The following is a 16,514-nucleotide window of genomic DNA, read 5'->3' on the forward strand; positions in this document are numbered from 1 at the left end:
GCAAATACAAGACACATTGAACAGGAACAATAGCAACTGGGGTGGGAAAAGTTTTCTGATCCTAGGAGCTGATATTTTTGAAATTGCTCTATAAAATTAAAAGATCTCACTAGAAATTAAAACTTTCACTGTAAAACGAAAATATGCAGATGAGGCAAGAAAAAAATGTTATGTAGATTCTTTATTAATTTTCTGTCTTTTATTGCAACTTAACTTCCATTCTAGTTTACATCCATGTTTTGAACAGAAAATTGGATTATTTAAAATGTATACATTCTGACCTTCTTCCATGTTGGAACTATTTTCAATATTTTTTGGAAATGTAAATTCTTTTCTAAAGCATCCTTTTTATGCAAAAACTTTTGCGTTTATCAAATCAAACATTTTGTTGAAAGTATCATGGCCATTTCTATGAATCACTTCAACTTAAACAGCTGTTACTCTTCTTCATATAATTTCTCATAACAGAAAACTATAACTCAAAGAATAGTCTTCACATTTAGAGTGCGCATAGCTCAGAAAGCTGCAAAGCAGAGGAAGTGTAATCTGACAGCCAGGTTCTGCACCCAGTAGTATTGTTTTGAGAGTCAAATGTGCCCATCTTGCACAGCTGCACAGGGATATGCCCCAGCAGTGGAATCAGGGGAGAGTGGGGCTCAGTATCAGCTGGTTATGTTAGCCAGAATACAGTCTTTAGGGACAGGGAACTGACATTTCTAACGAGATGTCACCCAGAGTGTACTGTGAATTCAAGGACACTATAAAACCAGTAAGAAACAAGAACAGTTGCATGAGTAGGGCTCATGCAGTAGGGGCCCTATCTGCCTGCTACACTTTGTGTAGAATCTTACTTTCTGAAAAGTAGTAAGAAACTCTCAGAATCTGCCTAAGGTGTCTATATCTGTCCCTACAAAAATGACACCGGACTAGGACTCCAGGCATGTGGTTAACATGGAGTCTATGTTTGCATGGAGAATCTGCTCCTGGCCCCTTAATCAAATCCTGAAAGTATTAGAGATTCATGCCGTCATCTTCAGTACATGATTCAATAATAAAAATATTTGTGTCAATTTCTATTTCTTTTCATAACATAATTCTAGCTCTTATCTTAATGACTATCCCCAAATCTTCCGCCCTTCTGATGCTCATAACACAAGCCAGCCATGCCTGTCTTTTCCCACAGTCTCATTTTGATCTTCCTTTGCAGAATTTGTGATTCCCATTGGGAAAACTTACTTCTGGTGAGGCCAGAATTCATATTACTGCCCCATCCTGTTCTCCTGACTGCATCATAGGAGGAATCTAATGACAAAAGACAACAGGCACAGAGGGGTTGAAATCAACTCTTCCCAGAAAAAACTTGCAAGAATCTAGCTTTGTATCTCGGTCCCAGCTAGCTTGGTATTATGCACATCTATTATTTTTCCTCCCCCATATCTCCTATGCTCCCTTGGCCCTCTCACAAAGGCAAGAGGGTGTAAATACAGCAGTTGGGACTAGCTGTTTGGGCAACGCTTGAGCTTGACACATTCTGATCATGAAGTATAGTCATTGCACTCAATGGGGTTTAGAGTGCAACTCATCCCATCCAAAAGGAGACCCCCTTTCTCTTATCCCAAGATGACAGAAGACCATGGGCAGAAAAGCAGGATGAGATGAACCCTTTTGTTATTTCACAGAAAACAAATGGCGACTTTAAAACCCAGGGAGGCCAAGGACTTGACATGCACAATAAGGAAGCTATTTTAAGGAGGGGGAAAAGGGGAGAAAGCACCCACTCAAGTGAAATTCAGAATGCTCCTCTGACCATGCCGCTGGAAAGGAGCGAGCACTGCCTCGTGCCCCATTGGGCTGCACAGCACAGCGGGGCTGTGCAGCTCCCTGCGGAAACATCCCAGGCACTTGCACATTCCTCCCGGTGCTGGGAAAGCCGCTGCAGCTTTGAAATTACAGCCTTCTAGTTATTGGCATGAAAAGGAAAACAGAGAAGGGACGGGAGAGGGAAGGGGAGGGGAAGAGAGGGAGAGAAAGAGGAGGAGGGAAGAGAGGGGAATGGGGGGAAAACAGAGCTCATGTAATCTGTATGTTTTTATTTTTATTTTACTTATTTGTTTTTTCCCTTTTTACTAGAAACCGCAAACCCCACTGCAAATAGATCAGACTGGAAAACAAACCACTACGGTTTCAGCCTGGTACAAAGAGTGCAAGGGGACATCTCTGAAAGAGGGAGGTGGCAGCCCCAGCCATGCTGTCCCCAGAAGGGAGCCCTGTCCCCATTCCCATGGCTGGGCAAGGAGCAGCAGAGCTGGAAACTGGCTTGCAACCTGGTGCTGCCAGGGAACTTTAAACCCAAGCTCAGTCCTCAGCAGTTGTCATCGTTGTAAATAAGATGTTATTTGCACGGGTGGCATTTTCCTTGCTGGAAACCCGTCATGCAAATCCTAACTTCAGCTGAGTGCACCCAGAGCTTGGGCTGCTGCTCTATCAGTGACTGAAATCAGGAGAGCAAAGATGAGGTCTGAAGTAACCACTGGCTTTTCCCATGTCCTCTTTGCAGCCAGTCTCTGACTTTCATTTCTCCCCTGGGATATCCTTCAGAAGTATTACAACTAGAGCTAGAGCAATGTTTTGAGAAATATTTTGAAAAAAACATGAGAGTTCTGCACTGAGAGAGAAAGGCAAAACCTCAGAAATTTCCACCAATGGAGATGCTAATGTACATTTTGGTTAGCCCAATCAGAAACAGTTTTGCCATTATGTAATTTTAATGGAAATGTCATTTACATGTTGAGCCTGTTAAAAAGAAAGGTAGCAATTAATTTTCCAACAGAAAAATTATTTTCAAATTAGAGAAAAAATTCCTTTCCAAAAAGTAGCAGAACTCATTGAAAATTTTCAATTTTCTCTGATTCTTTTGGATCAGATAATTGACCAAAGTGAATCAATGCTACAAATGGGTTGGTTGATTCAGATGCATCAGCATGTTTTGAGTAAACAAATAGGCCGTCATCTGGATAGATGATCATCCTCCTCCTCCAGATGGAGAAACTTTGTCACAGAGGAGGAGCCTGCTCTTCTCACAGTGTCACAGAAAGAGTGTAAAATGCATCTCCTGAGGGTTTTTTTAACCAATAAGTGATACTATTACAATCACATGTGCTGACCAGGCGTGTATTGCTATGGCTGCTTGGGCTTTACAGAATCAAGGCTTGGTTCTCCAGATAACTTTGGCTAAGCCTGGTCAAAATTATTGTTCAAACCCTCTCTGAATGGACTTCCTTGTAGCATACATTTTAGGATGTAAAATGTCAGCTTGGAAGGGCAGTGTACATGTGACAGCCCAGGTTTAATCCAGGTTTAGCGTACCTCAGATGAGTCCCTTTGCCTCAGTTTCCCCTATATAGTATGGATTATGGAGTAAAGTGTGGGCATATATAGAGGCAGCCACACTTGTGTTTAGGATGAGACTTAGCTCTGAGCGTGACTTTGCAATGGTAAGAAGGGTTAAATATGATAGTTAGCAATACAGGCATTGCTATTGAAATATGTTCACTCAGCTAGTGCAAATTTCCAACTCTTTCTCTCCCTCTCAAAACCCCCCAAAAGTCCAAATCCACTAAGCTATTTTTGTTTTGTTTTCACAAAAATCCGTGCAACGTGAAAGAACCACACTAGCCCTCCCAGCTTACAGGCCCAGACTCTAAAGCTGAACGTGTTTAAAACAAAATGGAAAACACAGAGCCAGGGAACCCATCCAGAGACTCGAGTTTCTGCAAAAACAATATCATTCCCAGGACCTGACGCCCAGTGGCTCGAAGAGATCCTACAGAACTCCAGCCAGACGGTTAGTTACAGGGAGAGTCTTATCTGTCATTAAAACCACTTGGATTTTACACCCAAACTTGCCATGCTATGGAAATTCAATTAAAAACCTTGGACTGGGGTCCTATTCTGGTGTAAATCAGCAAATAGGTACAGTGAAGTTAGGGGCAAATTTATACCAGGTAAAGATCAGGTCCCCAAGTCTGTTTTAGACTTAAAAGGCCCAGTGAAACAACAGTCCTATGACAAATGTGTGTTCAATACAAAATGGAATTAAAGAGCAGAAAATAAATCATAGATGCTTTCAAGAAATGTCATTCTGCAGCTGTCTGGTTTATGTCCAGAAATTCCCCAGAATGAATGCATACTCTATTATGAGTAAGGTAAAGGATATTAATAATGCTTTGCACTTTCACAGCACCTTTCAACTAAGGATCTCACAGCTTTGCAAACATTCACACTCACAGCACGCCTGGGAAGAAGGTTAAATATAATTTTATTTATTTACATGCATAAACACATGTTCCTTGGGCTTTAGCTGCCTTTTCCAGATGAAGTGCCTTTCCCAGAAATCAGGCTATGTGGAACAGACTGCATAGTATTGGTCTCTGCACCCTTTCTATCCTTGGTCTATACTTTCTCACCTCAAATCTCCCTCAGCTCCTACCTCTCCACCCTCTGTGTCATTTGGAAGTTCTCATTCTCTGCTCTGCAACTCCCCTTTCAAAGTCTATTGATTCCTCTGGAATTAGATGTAAATCAGAATTAACACAGTAATGAAACAACCTCCTACGCTATGTAGAAGGCTGAGAAAAGGATTAGAACATGGCAAAATTAGCAAGATCAAGACTGGGCATTAGGCAAGCTGTCGAGTAAAGTTCAAGAGAATGAGCTAAGTTATCCAAACCTCTGCAGTTTCTTCTGGTCAGACTGGTGCAACAAAGGAAGGACTTGTGAGGAAGAAACAGAGGAGTGTGTCCCAGGGATCCCCTGGATGAGACTATGGGACATGGAGGAGGAGAACGGCTGCACACTGTACTTTGTAAGTGTAGGAGGCATGGCATTACAGTCAGGAAGATAAGGCAGGCTCCGCTAAACCACCAGCCCACCTTTACAGACAGCCCCCACCCCCCTCATCTCACAGCTTGAGTGCTACTTCACTCCTGTTCCTCATACCTCTGGATCATACTTAGTCTAAACAGACTAATAGGCTCAAGTATTGCTATGGGCTAGGGGCAGATGGACAGACATGCACAGACTCATTTCCCTAGGAAATCGGGCTTAAAATCCCCAAGCAGATTTCCACACCAAGATGATCCCAGATGCCTCACAGTCCTTTCAGCTTGAATGCAGTCCAATGAACAAGCCATTAGGGAATCTGTGTTTAAGGTATGATGTATTAGAGAGCAAACCCTCTCTGATAAGCTTTAAAAAGTTCTTAAAAAATTTTTTTTTAAATGGTGTTTTATAAATCTGAGAGCTTGGGACAGAGGGGAGAAGCAAAGGGGGGGGATTTCAACTGAACAATAGGCTCACAGTCCCTGTGCTTCCTGAGCTGCTCGGTGAGTGCTGACAGCCCCTTCATCCTGCTCTCTCTGTAGGAGCTTTTTCAGTGAAACCAGATTCAGGCACAGTTTTGTGCTACCAGCCTTGATAAGGCTTTCCAGGAGAAGGATGGGCACTGGGCCTGCAATATCCTCATTTTTCAGGCCTTTTGGTTCTAGGATGGATGCAGTGGGGCTGGGTCATTTATGGACTAAATGCTTTATAGGCACTATGGGGGAATCTTACCTGAAATGCCATCTATGCTTAATTGCAAGCAAGGCTGGGAAGGAATAGCATGGCATATTTATCGTATTCATGGCATCATTGGGAGCAGTAGCAGCTCTTTTCCAGCCAGGCACTGTCTGCTTTATGAACTGTTGGGGCTCACTGTCAAGGTGCAGAGTGACGTTAGCTCTCCCTGTCAGACCCGTGGGCAGTGTCATGCCTGGGTTAACACAATAGCCATGGGACTGCGTGTCCGAATTGAACAGCATCCTGAAATGTAATACTATACATAACACAGAAGCATCCAAACGCTGAGCTCTGCCTGAGCGAATTGCTATCCCCACCATATTTCCCTTGTGAGGAGCCCTGTCGCAGAGCTGAGCGTGGCTTGAAACCTCCCAAGAAGCTTTCATCCCCTGAGATGTGATTTCTTGCTGCAGTCAGCTTTTGTAGAAGATGTCTGGAGAAACATACGTGCAGCAAACTTGTGGAGGCATCTAGATTCCCCAGCATGGTAGGCGCTAAGCAATAGAAAGAGCCCCCCAATCTCTGCCTACTGGAGCTGATACCTCCAAGGAGATTAGGCAGCCAGAGGATGGAAAGTGGCTTGTCCTAAGGCTATGGGCTATGAGATCCATGGGATTATCCACGCAGAACATAGTCTGGTTTTAGCAATGAGTCCTTCTGCTTCAGTAGGAAGAAAGGATCCTGGCTTGGTCGCTGGAATTTAAATTAGCTTCTCTAAATGGGGAAAGCAGAACCAGGTGTCCTAGGGGATCCAGACTTGTGATTAATCTAAGTGGTCACTTGGGGTCTATTTTGTGGCAACTACTTTATAGGGAGAGAGAGAAAGGAGGGCATAGGACCTCACCGCTTCTCCTCCCAAAGTGAGGTTGTGTGTGGTGGCACTATTCTGGTATCTTGGAAAAGTCCCAACGTAGGCGCATGGGAACAAAAAACACTGCTGCTGCAAACCAAACATGTAAGCAAGGCCTGCCAAGCGGCTGAGTGTCCAGCCCTCACACTCCTGTCATTTAACCTCCTGGAGATCGCATTGAAGAGGTGGGGTTGTGTTTAAAGCCAGTTGGAGAGAAGAAACCTAGACTGTGGGTTTCTGGAGGAGCAAGGAAGCCAAAAACACCTCCAGCTCCTCCTAGAAACATTAGATGCATTGTTTTAAATGATGGCAGCAAACATAAAGGTTGTAGAGTCTGTAAGGTTCTTCCCAGGCCCACTCTGGCTCCAAGTATACATACTAAATGCTCAATATATACGGTGCAAAACCTTACAAAGTCAGCAGCAAGAAATTTGCTTAGATACAGTTTTTCTTAGCACAAAGCTGTGAAGGCTCTGGATGCTACCATTTGTCTGCAGGAGGATTTACAGTGTGTGGCAGAGATAGTGGAACAGGACTAGGAAGCAGAGCAGAGTATGAGGAGTCCTCCGGCCTTTTCAAACCACTACAAGAGGTGGTTCATGCTAGCTGGCAATTAGCTTCCCTTAACATTTAGCCCTATGGCACGCACCCAGGTATGACTTACATGGGTGTCATAATTGTGTACACTGAGGCCTCGAAATCTCACCCACAGTATCATTTGGTTTGCAACGAATTACTTTTCAATTTACTATTTCTGCTAATTAAAACAATTACTTAGCATGTATGCCATATGTCATGCTGTACGTCATTCATGGCCAGTATTACTATGACCATTCTCATGATTATGTAAGACTTTCCAGTGCCTTCAAGCACTAAACTCATTCATTTCTGCTTCAAGACCACAGTGTCCTGCTCCTTGCGCTAAAAAATCACCAGTCCAGGGATCATATGTGGAATTAAGTAATTCTGTCTCTCCACTAAAAGGAAGCAATCAGCTGAGCGCAGAATAATTTCAAAGTAACTTCTACTCTACATTATCAGACTATTTGATTATTTCACAATATAAAAAAAAAAAAAATTGTCAAACATCTCTGCATTGCTATTAACCTGTTTTACAGATGAGGAACTGACACAAAGAGCAAAGTCCAGGCTTGGAACAACATTGGTTTTTGACTTGAAGTCAACTCACACCAAGTGAGAAGGGACTGACTGCTGGGTTTACATAAGAAATCTGTTGCAGAACATGGACATGAAGAACAGGTTTAACTTGGGAAATCTCTGAAAGTAGCTGAGAGTCCGGTTATGCATTGCTATCCTTATGGACACACAGATCAGAGCAATCAAACATTTCCGATTTAACTCCTACTCTAGATCCAGTGTTGGATTAAAGTACTGTGGCCAAAGCCCACTTATTTCCAGCACCAGACACAATGTGGAGCGTAACATAGTGCATGCACAGAACTAGGATTCAGGATTTTAAAAGGGGACTCATTCAGTTTGCACAGACGGGGCGTGCTTAGGGTAGTCCTGGTCCCTTCTGAAGCAGGTCACTCCAGCTTGAGACCTCCGTTCCCTCTCCCTCATTAGACTTAGCCTGGCAGTGTGAGATGAAGGAGCTCCTATGCTCCACAGCTCTAGAGCCTGGAGCTCTGCTCCCTGACTCAGAGGGGGCTCTGGCCCCCAAAATTTGGAGTCACTCCGTGTTTGCTTTGAGCCATAGGCGACAGCCCCCAGTTGTGCGAGAGTGGCTGGAAAAACATCCCAGAGCCATGCAGCGGTGGAACTTCCTGATTCATGTCTGAGTTACCCTGTGCAACGCTTACAAAGACACATTATGAAGAAAAGGAGGAAGTAATGAGAATTTTTTTTGTTGTTGCTTTTTTTAATATCAGCAGCAGAAGTTCCAATGCACAGTGCATGAAGAGTGAAGTATGTGTCCTAAGAATCCCTCGCAGAGCCAGCTTTGAAAAGTAGTCACTTTCCAGTCAACATACATGTTACTGGCAGGGCTGCAAATACAAACAGCCACATGCAGACAGGCATGCTACTGAGCAAAAAAGCAGACACACAATTGCATACTCCAAAAGGCACGTTTCTGAGCACCCTTCGCCCACATATATCACATTCATCCAAAGCACATATACGAGTGTGCACAAATATGCAAACAGCACTGTGCATATTTTACCCCCCAGCACACAGGGCGGTAAAACCAAACAGTAATGTGCTTGCAGTTTGCACTTATTGAAAAATACGCAAATGCAGAAGTAAAGAAAAAGAAACGCATATTCATGGAGAAAAAATCTAGACGCAGCAATATACACATATGAGAAAAGGGAAGGGAAGACACACATGCGCAGACATTGCAGCTAGCATTTTTAGAGCATTTGCCCATTTAACACATTACTAGGAAACAAATTTACTCTTGTCTTAGGAAACGGCCAAAGTGCTTCCAAGAGCTTTTCACAGGAGGGACTGCACCCCGGCAAACGTGTAACCCCCCCACATGTGCAATAACATTGCTTGCAGTGCACCCTAGGCAAAAAAATAATAGCTCTTTTGCTGGGAGAAAAGGAAGGATAATGGTTACTTAGAAAGTGCTCCAGACAAGCTGTCAGGTTGAATTCAGAGAACTGGAGTCTACTCTGGGACAGCGCTGGCTCAGTGTGATCCCTTGTGAGTTGGGTTTCCTGCCTGCTACAGCTTAAAGACAACGATTCTTTGTTTCCAGTTTTTCTGGTGAAAAAACACGCGCCTGCCTCCGAAGAGGGTCAGGGAGAAAGCAGACAAAACACTAACTCTGGAATTTCAAAGGAAAACAATTTAAAAAAAAAGAAAGAAAAAAAGAAAAATCCAAGAGCGCTAGCTACTGTCTCTCCTGAAATCGTAAATCCCTGGTTTGGCCACACAGTTGAAATAAAAGCAGCACCAAAAAAGCCTCCCCTTTTTCTGCTACAGAGCTAAAAATGGGATATTTCATCACCAGGCACACAAATATCATCGACAAATGTTTTAGCATGTACAGACAATTAAGAGGGCATGAAGCTGCAACTGCTTTTTCTCTGACACGACTAAGACTGGAGGGTTTATAACCTTTGCTGTGAACAAGGGGCCTTACTGACACACTCAGAAGAAGAGTTGACTGAAACTGGTCAATATTTTTCACATGACAACCTTTTAGACCTGAAAAATAGCCTTTTCAAGAGAAGAATTTTATGCAGGAATTGGAGACCATTTTCCTGTGGGAACCATGCTTATGCAGCCACGCTCCCTGTGGTCTCTTTGCCCCCCTCTCTCCAGTCCCTAAAACTTTTGAACCTGTCACCCCAAATTGTCACCGAATTTGACAAGTGGGAGAGGTGAGTTTTAAAGTGTTCCTACCAATTTAAAGGAAACTGCTAGGGAAAGAGGAGAGAGATTGCAGTCCTGACGGCAAGAAAAGCAGCTGCACGGACTCGTATTTTGTTAGGTACCAGGGAATCTGTGTGAGAGAGATCTTATTAATGCTCTAAAATCAGGTAACTCTTCCTTAGGGGCTCACAATGAACATGGGTACAAACCCACGGGAAACACGCTGTGTGCGTTTCAGAGCTCACTGATTTGCTTATCTTCTTAAATTTGCCAACAAGTGAACAAAACATAAAGGCAAACACACCTGATACCCAAACATCCTTATTGTTCACACAAACACTTCTATAATGTAAACATAAAAATGGGATAGCCACAGACTACATTCTTAAAATTCACCTCCTATATGCATATTCATGTATTCACATACAAACTTATTCCCCCTTTGAAAATGCAGGTAGCACATCAGCTTTTCCGGTGTTCTGCTTGAATTTACATTGGATTTGTGAGACTTTGGGCTAGTGCTGGTTTACCACTATTCTAAGCTAACTATATTGCCTTAGGCTGAGCCTGACATATGCAGAGGACAGTGCTGGAGGATAAAAACCCATGCTGAATCCAGCCTTTTAGTCAAGATCATACATAACCTGTAACATGGAGGCAAACAGCCACACAAAATCGCTCCACTAAATTCTCAGGCGTGATGTGCGGGTGTAGCCCTTATCAGCTGAGCCTGCCTTCATCCCACTCTGCCACCTCACTGCACAAATACCCACTTTACTGTGTATCGGCACATACTGCAAAGCACGACATATACCACACCAGACACTCCTACATGCCTGTTTAGACACATGTAATTTTACACATCAACACATCCCGATTCTGCCTCTTTGGAAACTGCCAGCACTGTCCTGCTTGGGTTCAAATCCTTCACAGGATTCAGGCCTGTATATTAAACATGTGAGTTATGCAGACCCCAACATACTTAAAAGTAAGCATGGACTTCAAAAATGTGTTGGATTGAGGCCAGGATGCTCACAACCACATGGGACACAGCCCTTTGGCCTCCTAAATGTTGTTGTATGTGAATATACTTTCCCTTTCCCTATGGAAACCTACTTAAATGACAGCATTCTGAAGGCAAGCAATTTAAAATCTCCACGGACTTGGGCAGATAATGTGGTCTCAGATTCTTCTCCCATGTCTCCGGTACCTACAGTAGGTCAGTCATTGCTCCAAACAGTCACGGAAAATGAAACAGACCGTCTCTCCAGCGGAGTGCTGGGAGTGGGACACAAATCTTTCCATTCAGCAATGAGAGCAACCTCGTTTCATTTTCCAGAAAATTGTTCTCTAGCCAAAAAATACTGGTGATTTTCATTAGAGCAATTTATTTCTCAAAGGCAGCTGAAGACAATTTGTACCAATGACGCTAAATACCATACTTTTGAGTGTTTATGAGGCTGAGAAGCAAAGAAGCTCAGGCAACAAGAGTCCTTTGAACACGACAAGGTTTCTACCTATCTCATCTGAGAACAAAATGCATATGCTTTGTGCACCAGCTGTATCAGTTTACAGTATCTGTTTCTCCTACGAAAGTAGTTTAACTCTCCTAAAGCAGTGCTACAGGTTCTTCTGTGTGCAGAGCTGGCACTGCAGAAGAGAAGTGAGAGGGCAGAAAATAGAAGGGAAAAAGGGAGTAAAGTCTGCAGCTGCAACCAGCCAAGGCAGTTCTGTCTCCAGAGCCATGGCACGAAACCCAGTCCTGTGACACCAGTGCTGCCCTTGCCAGCGTGGGCCACAGGTCAAGTGGTGCCCTGTGCTCCTGCGTGACATCGTCCTTGCTGTGGCTACAGAGCATGCCCTGCTATGTCTGTAAAGGTTCGGGACAGAGCAGAGCCGTATGCTGCATCTGAAATATCTGCATCTCGCTCTGTTGCAGCTGTACCTTTTTTTGCCATGTAGGTTCTTTTTTACAGTATGTGGATGGAATACATTGTATAAAGCATGGTGTAAGCGTATACAAAGAGCATGCATTTCTCCCTGAGAATTTGCATAAGCAGGTTATTTGCATTAGCTATGTCATCTTGGAGAACGTGCAAGAAAAAATACAGGAGTGAAGAAAATAGTGGGTTTTTCCTATCTCTGACATGTATTGTACTATTTCATCACCTCCTCCTGCTTTTGAATCCTCAAGGGAAGGTGGTTAGAAAAATTTGTTTGTATGTTTTTATTCACAGGCATAGAGAGAAGAAATGTTTACAGGATTAGTAGATTCAAGATGCATTAACATAAAGAAAAATGTTTCATCTTTTGAGAAGTTAAGGAGACAAGAAAATACGTATAAAAAATCATTATTTTTAACCTGAAATTCCTTTTCCAAAAGAATATCATCACCTTGAAGCGAGCCCATTAAAAAGCCTTAAAAGGAAGCAAGGAAAATCTTGTTGCCTAACAGGCTAGACCGAGGTTGAGGAATTCCAAGTCCAGTTTTATGTCCATCAGGAGTTTCTTCTGTGATATTGGACAAGACACTTCACTCTGCTCCTCCAATTCCTTATCAGTCAGCCTGTCATGTTCACATGTCTCTTATCCTGTCATCTTATCTCACGAATAATATTTGGCACATGAATCAGTTACAGTAGGTTGAAGTGGGTTGGTTTATCCTAGAACAGTATTCAGACATCAAATGCATGCAGAGGAAATTTATGCATTGTAGGAAGAAATGTAAGGGGAATAGATGGGATTTCAACATTTCTATGCTAGTTCTTAATTTTTATTTGACTATCCCATGGGTGTGTTTAGTCCTTTATTGACACATGATGAAAGTACCATGTAAAATTAAAAACGCCTAGCTGACAGAAATCAAAGCAAACTTCTGTCAGCTGCACTAAAGAAACACACTTGAGGGCAGTAAAAATGGAGGGGGAGGAACATTTTTTCCCTCAAATTTCTTTCTGCCTGAGTGACTCTAGGCCCAACTTGCAAAGATATAGGGTGCAAAAAATTCAGAGGAGTTCAATTTTACACAGAGCATTTCTCTTTAATAAAAAAAATTGCAGCTTTCTTCCCTTTATTTTTAGCAACCACCTGGCCTGAGACAGAAAGAGCACAGTCTTGGATGTGCATGTATGTTTATGGGGGAAATTGTGGAGGAACACGTGTATGTGTGTCTGCTTTATTCAAATAGGAGCAAGCCTAGCTTTTATTAATTTTAAATAGATGGCTGTTAGTATCAAAGTAGTCAGTCACAGAAAAGCCTGAATGGCTTTGTCTCTGTAATTTACCATGTTTTATCAACTAATGCCTGTCTCATAAAGAGAGAGCAGCATGCTAGGGAACAGGCAGCTCAAACAGATAGTTATATGCTGGACAAAAGAAGCTGCTGTAAAAAACAGCACCGATATTGTGTCCAGGGTCCAAGACAGATGTTGGAGATGAAATGCAGCATGGTGCAACGAGAAAGAAGTGCTGGCTCTAAGAGCAGTGCTAGTCAATGAAGCAGCCAGACACACCATGCAGAAGCTTGTTAAACGTGTGATCTCAGTTTGCTGTAGCCTTTCAGTGAAATGGGGGGTTCTGTCTCTCTCTCCCCAGCTGCTTAAATAAAAGACTTTCTGCCTTTCCCCACTATTTGAAATGCAAACTTGTGGCTCATCAATGAAGCCATGTTCTCCTGAAAAGCATAGAGATGTTTATATATGAGGTGAGGAAACTATCTCAGCATGAGAGCAGGCTGCTTCTAGGTGTGTTATCTCATATGACAGACATGAGATTTCACACTTTTCCCAGAAGTTTTTCAAATGGAGGAGCTGAACATAGTTCGCTGAACGAAACCAATGTTCCTGCAGTTACACAAAGGGAAAGGAAGACCAAACTCAAGGCTACTAGTCCTACACAGTAAGTTATAGAGCACTTCAAGGTTTCTAAGCTCTAAATATATGACTAGAATTTCTAATAGATTAAAAATTTGGGGTTATTTGAAAAAGAAAATCAAAATGTTCCAAAATGAAAGTGTCAAAAAGATACACTTGGTTTTCCTTGCTGGTTGAAACTAGCTAAAAGATTCACGAATGGTTTTGGAAGACCTGACTGGCCTTTATTCAGTAATGGAATTTATTGTGAGAAAATTTTATCTTTCAACTATGAACTAACTCAGAGAGAAATAGTGTCTCAGTCCTTGCTATATAACTGAGATTTCAAACTGTTTCACATAAAGAACAGAAAATATGCCATCAGTTCATCAACTCAGTAATACACAAGTGTGAAAAGGACAGATACACATTTTATGCCACAATGTTGGCTGGACAAGCGGAGATGTGATTTTCAGCATGGATGGGGCTGCAAATTGTGAATTATTCTACTTTAACCATGCTATGCATGCATAGCAGATCAGAACATTTTCATTCCAAAGATATTACATAAAAGGTTGAGTTTTAACCCAATCAAAAACATTGTGAGAGCACTGGAAGCCAGGACATTTATATGCAAAAGACTTACCTTCTTTGGTGGCAAGACGTGAGGAAGCTTCTGTGTGGGATGGAGTATTGTAGACCAGCAGTGAGCTACCTATAATGAAAAGAAAAGGAGTTATTGCAGTTTGAATTTGCTCTGCCAGTGGGGAACCATGCAGGCAAGTAGAAAACGCTATCGCTAGGATCTAAAGATCAAATTTTTCAGACAATTAGGTACACGTTTTCTATGATGGATATGAAATTCTTCTAATAGCTTGCTAGCTGTATGTCACACATGTGCTACTGTTTCTATGCTTGCAAACCAAAATAAAGACATTTGCTTCCTTCACTGAGTGCCTTGATGTCCTCCATTGAAAACTGCAATAAAAGGGTGAGGTTGTATAGTACAATTATACAGGTACAATATCTACCACAGCAGAGCCTCTAGAAGTTATTACGGCACAGACTGTATTACAGGATAAGGAAGAAACTTTTCTCTCTCTAGCTGTAATAGAGAAATTTCCTGTTTGAGGAACAGCGTACAGTAGAAGTGACATGAATTGCACTGTCAGGATCTGAACATTTTTAGAGTGTCACATGCTTGGGTTTGGGCCAAGAGCTGCAAAAATCTCACTGGTATTCCAGCATCTCCCATGCTTTGTGGCATTTAAAAGTGGCTTTCTTGGTTCCGAGTGGCCTTTCCATCCAGCCCCACTTGAAACAAAACTATTCAAGAGAAGCACGAAAAAGACCCCATTGGAAGGGTATTTGTTTTGCACAGTCTACAGTGGAAATGTTCCTTTCTAAGCATTTTACTTTGGTTCTCCTGTAAACTCTTCTGGAAAGGGAGGAAGAGGCCCTGTGAACTCTTGGAAGCCAGCATGTAATACACATTTCATGGTTGTCTAGTTATATGTATTTATCCTACATAATCTTCCAGGCTCACCTTTCCAATAGCTCTTTGAAAAAGTTTCTACTGCATCAGGTGGTGACATTCCTAACAAAGTAGAGGGCCCTTCTTCGTAGGGACCGAGGATGTGAACTGAAGCAGGGCACCAAGCTTGCCATGGAGGGATATGGATGAAAAGTGCTTTTACAGACACTTACTGCTATTTATACCTACACAGCCCTCTATTCAGTGAGATTCTGTCCCATTTAAGGTACTTGGTCCTAAGCAACACACAGCAAACAGTACAGATTTCTGCATATGCTATGCTGCCCCTGAGCATCCCCAGATTCTTTGGCAGGGCTAAGAATACCTCTTTTGCAGGTACTATAATACTAACTGATTAGGATCTTGTGACTAAGCCATGCAGTCTCCACATTCCTCTAATCCACATGATCCCAAATAACACTGACCTCACTTGCCCCTCAGTAGTACTCATAGTATGTCTCGCTTTCCTGTGAGAGCTGAGGATTAGGCAGTTCACTGCCAGAAGTAATAGCCATTGCAGGTGCTGGATCTTATTGGCCCTGTGTTCCTATGGATTTCTTTTCTTCCCCAAATGCAAACAAAGCCAAAGACGTGCACAAGCCAGCATGTACACAGAGGTAGAAGGTGTTGGAAAACAAAGCCTGCTCACAGGGAGTGGAGGATGGATGCTACCAGATGCTGCAAGACGGGATGTTTCAAAAGACCAGGATGGATAATCTGGTAAAACTAGGAGGCAAAGAGTTCAAAGAGATCCCAAGGGTACCTTGACTGTGAAAGCTGCAGGTAGCCAAAGTGATTGGCTCAAATATTTAGAGAGATTGGCTGGTCTTTTGCTGCTGCTGGAGGAGGAATTACTACAGCTTTGTCCACCTAACTCATGTTTTCATCAGATGGTTTCTGGCTTTGGCATTTCTCTCTCGAATATCTGTGGGGAAACTCCTGTCCGCCACTCTCTCCTTTTCAGGTTATTTGAAGTAGATCCTGAATGCAACGCCCAGCCTAGCTTGCCCCTGCCAGACAGGAAGTGCTGGGAATTCAGAAACACAGTTTTCTATGACTAAATAGGCTGCAAATGCCTGTTTGCACTGACTGCTGAGGAGGTGGGGGTGGTGGGGTGATGAATAGCACTGACAAGCCTGTATGATCAACCTATAGCTACTTGATGCTAAAAAATGCAGCCCAAGCCACTGGAAAGGGACGGCGCCTCCCCCAGTTTAATTGCTAAAAGTTCTCACCTTTGCCCGACAGTCTGAGGTTTCTGGTGGGAACACCACAGAAAAGGAAATGTGTTTCCTATTAAGGGTTTTCAATG

At 42.8% G+C, this 16,514-nt stretch overlaps 1 protein-coding gene across 5 annotated transcripts in view; it reads right to left on the bottom strand.

Moving 5' to 3' along the window:
• FLI1 (Fli-1 proto-oncogene, ETS transcription factor) overlaps nucleotides 1-16,514 on the bottom strand; it is an 88,883-nt gene that overhangs the window by 5,062 nt on the left and 67,307 nt on the right. For all 5 annotated transcript variants that reach the window (XM_069788205.1, XM_069788204.1, XM_069788208.1 and 2 more), the window contains one exon: nucleotides 14,315-14,383. In XM_069788205.1, the coding sequence (XP_069644306.1) occupies nucleotides 14,315-14,383 (69 nt within the window). The remainder of the gene's footprint in view (nucleotides 1-14,314; nucleotides 14,384-16,514) is intronic.

The sequence above is a fragment of the Haliaeetus albicilla genome, chromosome 7, assembly GCF_947461875.1.
Source record: "Haliaeetus albicilla chromosome 7, bHalAlb1.1, whole genome shotgun sequence".
NCBI lineage: Eukaryota > Metazoa > Chordata > Aves > Accipitriformes > Accipitridae > Haliaeetus > Haliaeetus albicilla.